General features: G+C 36.5%; 1 protein-coding gene across 1 annotated transcript; it reads right to left on the bottom strand.

The window, feature by feature from the left end:
- Positions 1–238: 238 nt before the first annotated feature.
- On the bottom strand, positions 239–8,015 carry LOC107041955 (juvenile hormone esterase). Its single transcript, XM_015262791.1, has 9 exons — positions 7,779–8,015; positions 7,439–7,567; positions 6,154–6,316; positions 5,908–6,093; positions 4,605–5,030; positions 3,722–3,876; positions 3,488–3,629; positions 3,271–3,406; positions 239–470 (listed from the first exon to the last, which is right to left on the bottom strand). The coding sequence occupies exons 1-9, from the start codon at positions 8,013–8,015 to the stop codon at positions 335–337; spliced, it is 1,710 nt and encodes a 569-aa protein (XP_015118277.1). The 3' UTR covers positions 239–334.
- Between the last annotated feature and the right edge of the window lie 1,419 nt (positions 8,016–9,434).

Raw genomic sequence — 9,434 nt, 5'->3', positions numbered from 1 at the left:
TCGGAAATTATTTTACAAATTTAGACAACAAACATTTGCACAGCGGCCACAATGATGTCCAGACGAGAAGTGGCTATTGCCGGTGCAATTAGTCTACCCGACAACGCTCTAACAGGTGATGATTCTGCTGCCAGGAAAGATTGAAAAGAGTTATATAGACACCGATACTTCAATTCAAATCAAATTCATCCGTCTCTTAAAACTGATAAATCTTTTTAATGAAACATCCTTTGGGATCAATTATTACGCTTAGTATAGATGAATTTATAAATGTAAGTCTGGCGAATTAGCAACCGTACATTTTTCTTCCGTTAGGTGATGAAACCGCTTCTGCTTATTCGGTGGAAAGTTTAGGCAGGTCATACTTCATCGTTATATTTTCACCGATTTCCAAGTAGTTTCTACCGACAAACGAGGGAAGCCACTTGACTTGCAAAAATGGATCAGTCATGTCGATCCGAGTAGGATAGCTATAGAGAAGAACAGAAAAGGTTCTATGATTATATTGATTATGAAGGAATTTTACTAGTACTGTAACTAGCAATGCAAAATGACGGTAATTTTTTACATGCGTCCAGTCAGCCGTAAATTTACCATTTCTGACTTGACGCATACCTAGTGATCCAAACTAACCGGTTAATTAAATTACCCAATTGTCAGTAATTTTTTCTCGTTGTCATTTATGCTGAAAAATCGTCTATCTAGATGTTATCTGACCGTCATTTTGATACTTTTTTTTTCATCTTTTCTTTTTTCATTCTTTTTTTTCATTTTCTTCATGATTTTGTTTAAAAATTTAAATAAAATTATGATTAATGAGGAAATAGAAATTGAAAATTTAGTGAATATTACCTTAGGATAGAATTCCAAAAAAATCAGAAAAATTTCGTAGCACTTATCTTATTTATTATTATCATTAGTCCATACGCCAATGCAGGTTCTGTATCGGTGATGGGGTCCCCGAGGTAACTTGGGTTAATTCTATGTTTTTTCGGCCGTTGATTCCGAATTTGTTGGTTATCCGGTCGGAAAATTAGCGGTTTAATTGTTATTAATAATTTAATTGTTCAAAACGCCGTATCTCGCAACCTATGATAGATACGAAAAAAAGCCCAATTCAATAATGTTTCTTTATTTATTTGCAATTACTTTTATGTGTTTGAAACGCAACTAAAATTCCAGAACATTCTGGTCGACTATCGGCCTACTTCGAAAATCTCCGGGACCCTTCGGGTCATCAGTCATAAGTCACCGAAACACACGCGAATCAGTTTAGGCTTAGCCTCTCACCGTACAAGTCTATCTCGGGCAAATCACCTGTACAAGTTTTATATCGCACCTCACCGAGTACAGTAGCTCTTTGAACCTCACCTAGCTCACTAGTAATCAAGTACATCACCGGTCTTTGTAAGATCACCGTTTTGTTCAGTACATCACCTCTGTTAATTAACTCAGTATAAATTCAGTGACTCAACGAATTGAAAGTGAAGAGACAATCATCAATTTAATTAGACATTCGACAATTTAAGACCAAAGAGTGTAATAATTAATTGACAAAGTGGTTCGATCCCACAAAATAAAGTGTGGTTTTTAAATCCGGCTCATCAGTAATTTTCTCAACAACTCCCTCCACATTTTCATCCCACATCCACCCTAAATTTAGTCATTCACCAAACATTGTTTTGCAAAATTTTGATTAACTTATTAGTTGACGAGATATACGCGCCGAAATAGTTACGCTGCCGATCGCTTGTGTCCAGCCGCGCATGGGCACACGCTCTGTGGAAAACTTGATCCACGTTGAGGTGGCAGTTGCGACTTCAGAAGAATTTTCCTCATTATTGAATGAAACACTGTATCAATCTTGGATAAAATTTGACTAGATTTCAGTAATAGCCGAAAGCGCTATAAGTAACTCTACTGAGTGTAAACACTGTTAGAAAGAAATTGAAATTCCATGGACTGTTGACGAGCAATTTTCAAGAGAGTGACATTGAATTCAGTTCAGGAGAAAAAAAATCATGGAAGTTCACATTTCACTGATTATTCAATGGAACTCTAAATCTTTGGGTAACAGGGAGATGAGGATTCTCCTATTCACTCGGATATTCAATAAAAACATAAATAGTCAGTACCAAATTACGCAGAATTTTCCATTGATTGAAAATTTGAGAATATGTTCACTCGAATCTTCCTGATTTTTATTAATTTCTATGGAATCATTGAACTGAAATCTCCAGTTTTTATTGATTTGTCCATAAAATTTCGAATTTTCAATTACAAAATTCCTAAAAATTTCAGTGGAACTGAAGTGCGATGAAAATTTACGAGAAGTGTACTGGAAATTTCAATCAAACTTCCTTGACTGTGAACAATTACTAATTGAGGCTGGATACTCAAAGAAATTAGGAATAAATCTCTAAAAACTAAAATTTCAACTCTCTTGTATGAACTTTTATGATAGTTAAAGCTGTTTGTTTAAAAAAAATCGCATAAAAATACGGGCATAGAGAGGATATGACGAGAGAGCCCGCGTTCGGGTCCTTGCGTATGGGAATTCGACTCCTCGGCGGCTCCGTAGCACGCGCTCGGTACCGTAACTCTTTCTTTGCGTATATCTCGTCAACTAATGAGTGAATAAAAATTTTATAAAGAACAACAGTTATTGCAAATAGATAAAGGAACATTATTGAATTCGACTTTTTTTCTTATCTGCCATAGGTTGCGAGATATGGCGTTTTAAACAATTAAATTAATAATAACAATTAAACCGCTAACTTTCCGGCCAGATAACCAACAAATTCGGAATCAGCGGTCGAAAAAACATAGAATTAACCCAAGTTACCTCGGGGACCCCATCACCGATACAGAACCTGCATTGGCGTGTGGACTACATATAAAATCTATAAAGCTCAATTACAGAAAAACAGTCATATGAAATTTTTCATTGGGTAATTGATGTCGTAAATCTTCTCATTTGAAAACTAATTAAAGAACTCTCTTAAACAAAGGGTGCCTGAAGCAGGCTATCTGTTACTAAAATTGGAAGAGCTCTGGGGTCTAAGGCTCAACCCGGGGGCCTAATTTTGAAGTAACACGGTAACATGATCAACGATATTTGTCGTCGTGCTCTATATATCTAGATGTAAAATGACCGTTAAGCGGTCTGAAAACGCTTAGAGATGTGCCAATTCCTCTTCTCATCTCATCAATAAGCACGTCTAAAATTAATCAAGCTCCGAAATAATAAATGATAAATAATTTGCTTACCCACATTTAGCGAAGTTCGTCCACATTCTAACCATTCTTTTTCGCCGCAAGCTGATGCTGCTACTGTTACCAATCGTCTCTGCATTCAAAGATGGCATCCAGAATATCTGAGCGAGATCATCGTTATGTCCAACGTCTACATTCATATAAGTGACATCATTAAGTCATTTGTTTCATTATCAAATAATATAATAGAAACAAAGTAGTGATTCTGAACCGTGTAATTTTATTCCGTCTATGGTATGCTCAAGTCCCCCGTCCTTAAATGAATTTCGATAGTAATAAATCGGTGCAGTCATCCCTGCTCTCCACCATTGCGTTGTTGTTATCCCGCTGACATAGAAAAAATCCGATGTGATCTAAGCAATGGAAACCTCTGTTTTAATGACCACTCGTTATTTATAAATCAAAAAATTGTAATTCTTCATTATTCCAACAATAGTGTCCTCACTTGTACAGCCTTATTAATAAGATCCTCTTTCTCCTCAGTTTCAGTCGCTCCTTCAGATCTCATTTTCTCGTAGTCTTTGAAAAAAGAGAGCAAATGCGCGGGTGGTCGCTTCATAGACTTTACTTTTGTGACTAACTTATCCAATAGTTCTCCAGCTGTAAATTGATCCCATATGAGAAGGCCAATGAACATGAAGTACCTACCAGGGATGCGAAAAAATTACATGACACGTCACTGATCGGTCATATGACATTTCAGTGACGGTCATGTGATACGGCCAACTATGACAATTTATTGTCACATGACACAAACGTGACTGTTTTACCCCGTGACCCTCACATCCCATCTAATTAGTGGCACCCCAGGTGGAGGCAACTAGTTCGAAATTCGAAAATTCCCCATGATTACCTCCATGGACGGACAATCACAAAGCTTCAACATGCGTGTCAGTCGTGTTTCAGTTTAAAAAAGAAAAATCAGTGCCGAGTTTATTGACTAAGTGTGATTTTTCTCACTGAGAACAGTTGAAATCAATGAATAAAATAAATGATTTCGCACCAATTTTTCATCACAATTTTTGACATGATATTCATTTGAAAATTACACACAATTTTGAAACTGGATATATTCTACGGAAATTTTCAACTGAAAAATTTATTCTACATTCAACATTCTCTCCCTGAAGGCCTTCAGGCGATAGGCGCGTTAGCAAGTAAACCCTTGCATCGAAAAACCGGTGCAATTTGAAAATTTGTGACAAGCTTTTGTAACAGAAAAATTTATGACGGTCACATATGACCGTTATATTTTTGTGACGTGAGAGATTTTAAAACGTGACGTCATTTCGCATCCCTAGTACCTACACTGTCTCATAATTTCTTACCGTTCTCGTCCGTTACTCCTGGTAAATACCTTAGTGTCGGAGGGAAGAGCCCAGCGACTTCGGCATCTACAAATCCTATTAAATGTGGCAGATCATGGAATTCTCCTCTCCCATATTTGGCATATAAATTCCCGCTCAAAACGGCATCTTTCGATACTAGTTCGTCTTCGACAACGGGCTTGAACAGTCCGTCAAACGGTGTGCCTTTACTTTTATTTTTCATATTAAAAATTTTTTGAGTAGCCATTACAATATCCTGAGCCGGAGCTCGAGACAATGCTTTCAAGAATTCATCCTCTGGCTGGGAATCATTCAAATTCAATGCCGAACCAAGAAGGTACGCATTTGACATTGCTTCATCCGTTGAAGAGATTACCCAATCGTTAAAAGGAGAACCGCTCATGGAAATCGATCTATGGTATAGCCCTACAGATGAAAATATATTCCGTCAACAATATCACCTCAACTTGATAAACTTGACTTGTAACCCTTGATATTGGCCATCTCATGTTAAAAACCCGAGAACGTATCATTTTCTTCTCTTTAATTAAATTTTTTTTTCAAGAATCCAAGTTTACGCTTTTGACCAGTGACAATCTGTGGCTGATGTGTTTTTTACGTAAAATTAAAGCATTGGAATGAAAAACTAACAATAAAGAGAAAGCTACCCACGGTGAAAGGTGGTAGGTGCGCATGAGATGTCCACTGTAACTAAATCACAAATTAACGTACAGGGTGATATCAGCACCTTGTTTACGAATTGTGAGGAAATATAGAATGGATAATCAGTAATTCAATGACATAAGAATTATGAAATTACGATAATAAATTTTTGAATACTGAGCGTTAGAATTTTTCAATGATTTAGCCAATAACATCATGGTAGACTCCCGCCATGCTGCCATGATTGAAAAGGGCGATAGTACGACAATTATGGCGATATTTACCGCGATGATTTTACCAACATTATGCGCGATAGTTGGAGCACCATTATGTGCGACGGTGAGCAATATTCATTGCAGCCATAAACCGATAATTTTATCAACATGAAGAGCGAAATTAACTATCATATCAAGTCCCATTGGTAACTGCGTCATCATTTCTAATCATGGCGGTAGTCAATCGCAATATAATTGGCTGAAGTATTGAAAAATTCTAATGTTCACCATTTAAAAGTCCATTATCGGAATTTAGTCATTTTTGTACCATTGAATTCCCGATTTTCTATTCTATATTTGCCTAAAATGTGTAAATAAGGTGCTGACGTCACCCTGTATATAGAGTTAATCATTAATTTCAGCACCTTTAGATTGTTCGGAAAGCGTGAGGAGTTCCACTGAAACTGCTCCGGAGCCGTATCCGAATATTGTAACTTGATCTGGATCACCACCAAATTTTCCCATGTTTTCTTGCACCCACTTCAAACCAAGTATTTGATCCTTCAAGCCAGCATTGCCGGTGGCATTTGGATGATTTAATGATAAGAATCCTAAAAAGAGGATAAAGTTTAAAAAATCGATGGGAAGTTATTGGGAATGTGAATATTTACCAAGTGCACCTAGACGATATTTTATGTATACGACCACGACGTCCTCTTCAAGCAGGAAATCAGGACCGAAGAGTGAACTATTTGCTGATCCCACAGTAAAGAGGCCACCATGAATCCATACCATCACAGGTCGTGTGCCATTATGATGGGAGTTGAATTCCGTCTGAGGGTAGATTAAAGCGGATAATATTTTCATCCGCAAAATATAAATTGGTTTTTGGGAACCCTCAATCGGTTTTAGGAACTGATCGACTGAACAGGAACAATAGTTGAATTGCTAATCGCAGGAAATAAAATTGGTTTTTATTTCGGAGCATCGGAAAATGTTCAGCTTCGTACAACAAAAACTATTTTGCACAGGACATTTTACCCTAATTTTTGTAAAAATTATCCAATTTGTGCAGGAAGAAAAAATTGGAGTAATGGTAATTTTTCCTATTTTGCTTCCGAATGGAAGCATTGTAATCGTCCAATTTTGACATTCTCTAATTTTCATTGTAAATTATGTACAATGGTTTGAAACATAAAGATACGAAGTTTGGCGACCATTTCTGTATGTGCGCATGTCCACCGCCACTTTCCCTGTGGTCAATTTTTAGAAAATTGAGTAATTAAGTGGCTAAAGCAGTTCCAAAAAATTCTGACATTTTGTCAGATTATAAGTCTTAACGGGGACTAACTCTGAAAAATTTCAGTCCGATCGATCTAATAATTTTTGAAACAAAGCAATTCGTTTTTAAATCGTTTTCTGCAAATAACATAAAAACTAGTGGACCAATTTCGATTTTTTTGTTTTCAAAATATTCGTTTCGATGGCTTCTATCTAAATCGATGAAAACATATACACCCGTACATAAAAAGTTTACGATATTTCCGTTTTTTCATTAAAAAAAACTTTGTAATCACTAGCTTGTGCAGAAATCGTGATAATTTGAAATTTGGACAGAAAATATGTATGTGTCTGCCCGTTCATACGAAGTATTCGAAACAGGAATTTTTATAGCACCCATGGAGGTTGCAGCAACCATTTGAAATTTTTGTTGCTAGTGAGTGTTATAAGACTAAACTTTTGTAATATGTCAGACCATTCGGAAGTCCGCCATCAATGTTTTGATGGCGTAAAAAACGCTCCGTGACATGCTCACTGTCATATGTTCGCTGTCCCTTACTTGTTTAGAAAAAAGCTTCTGCTTGTAATGGTAAAGAACGGAATTTTTTCGATATTTTTCCTCTTTACATAAGTGCTATGTTTAGTGAGTTTTATTTCACATTAATTGATTCTTACTTGAGGAGTGTAAACGTTGATAAATAGACAGTCTTCATCACCAATATATTCTGTATCGAATTGTGGACAACCTTTCCTTTGTCCTACAGTTTCAAGTGCCTCCGTCCAGCTGTCGGCTTCCACCGGAGCCTAGATGAATCAAATTGCAATTTCGCCTATTACTCCAGGCCATTATTGCGGTTTTCGGCAAACATTGCCGAAAAACACAATAATGGCCCGGAGTAGTAGGAGAAATTGTAATATGAATACAAGCGGTTAGAAGAATAATTTAGCTAGATAAATCAAGATTGTGGACAATAAATCGACAATTGTGGTGGATCAATTGACCACTAATGATTACCTGAAAGCGGAGATTTCCCACAGGAGGTTTAGCGAACGGGATTCCATTGAACGATGCATAACTAATATTCTTCTCGACCGTTGTTAATATTTCTCCTCGAACCGGACCTTTAGTCGTATAAACAATACCAGTTCGATTCGCAAACCTAACTGGACTGGGTGGATAACCTGGAGACCCATTAATATTTGAATAGCATAAAAATAGGAACAGTACACCTACTACTACGTTACAAGACATCGTGAAGTGTTAGCACTACTCCTTTTCGTCGCTCGCGTCGCGGTTTATAGGTGGTGATTACATTAATAACGTTGGACGTCATCATTTTGGAATGTGTTGTTCATTAATTATCAATTTGAGAAAAAGTATATGCTCTTACTGATACGAGGCAACATACCAAAACTGTACATTTCAAATACGTTTCGAATTAATAGTATTTGGAAAAACAATTTTTTCATTACAAAATTCAGAATTTGATATGAAAACGTTATACGCAGCTAAAATTTCAGGAAAAATTTCGGAGCAATAAGTGAAAGTGATGGGAAATGCTCTTTCGGGAATTTTTACGTAAAAAATGTGGAAAAATATCTTAAGTAAAAAATAAATTTTCCCTCTTAAGTAACAATTTTATGCACTATTGAATATTTTTACCTGGAATTTTTGGTACACTTCTTGTAAATTTTTATGACATTTTAGTTCCATTGAAATTTCAACAAATTTCGTCATTGAAAAATAATAATTTCATGGAAAAATAAAGAAGACCTGTAACTTTTAGTTCCATTGTTATATGAAAATTTATAGAAATCAGTAGAATTTCATTTAATATATTCTTGAATTTTCAATTAATTTAAAATTGAGTGTGATTCCGCACTAAATATTTATGTTTTCATTGAAAATTTATGTTGAGGAATTCTCGTGTTAATCTGTGCTGCTCAAAATTTTGGAATTCCATTAATTTTTCAATGTAATGTGAATTTTGAGGATTCGAACATTTCCTGTATTATTTTTTCTATCAGATTTCCTACAAGATTTCCTGTAAGATTTCCCATGGGAGTTCTATAGGATGCTATAGGATGCCGTATGGGGTTTCTGATAACTCCCATATGAACCAATATACCACCCATATGATACCCCATATGACTCCCATCTAACCCCGATATGCCCCCGTATGACCTCCATAGAAAGCCCCATAGCCTCCATGTCAGATCCCAATAGGAAATCCTATTGGAAGTCGTATAGAAAATTCAATAAGATACCCCGTATGGCATAGTGAGCGTGAGGATCAAATAAGGCAGACGAGTGGAGTGATCACAAATGTCAAACGAAGGGAATGATGACAAGGGTCAAAGGATAGACGGTGGTGTAATATAGGCCCTTAAGGGCCTTGTGATTACTCTAATCCCACTAGACTCTTGTGATGACTTGTGAATACACAAGGTTCAAACGGGGAAATTGAGTGAGTCCTCTCGTTTTTTACACTTGACCCTTGTGACCGCACCACTCATTTTCCCGCTCAATCCTTGTGATCACACCAGTCGCGTTTCGTGTTTACTAACCCTAATGTTCGCTCAACTCCTCCATTTGACCCTTGTAACTTGTAACGAACATGTGGGGATGTTCGTTAGGAACACTAAAAACGATCTGTAAACAGCGAGACTC

Source organism: Diachasma alloeum, unplaced genomic scaffold (assembly GCF_001412515.2).
Source record: "Diachasma alloeum isolate Michigan unplaced genomic scaffold, Dall2.0 Dall_scaffold_00395, whole genome shotgun sequence".
Classification (NCBI taxonomy): Eukaryota; Metazoa; Arthropoda; class Insecta; order Hymenoptera; family Braconidae; genus Diachasma; species Diachasma alloeum.
This window is presented reverse-complemented; position numbering and strand designations above follow the sequence as displayed.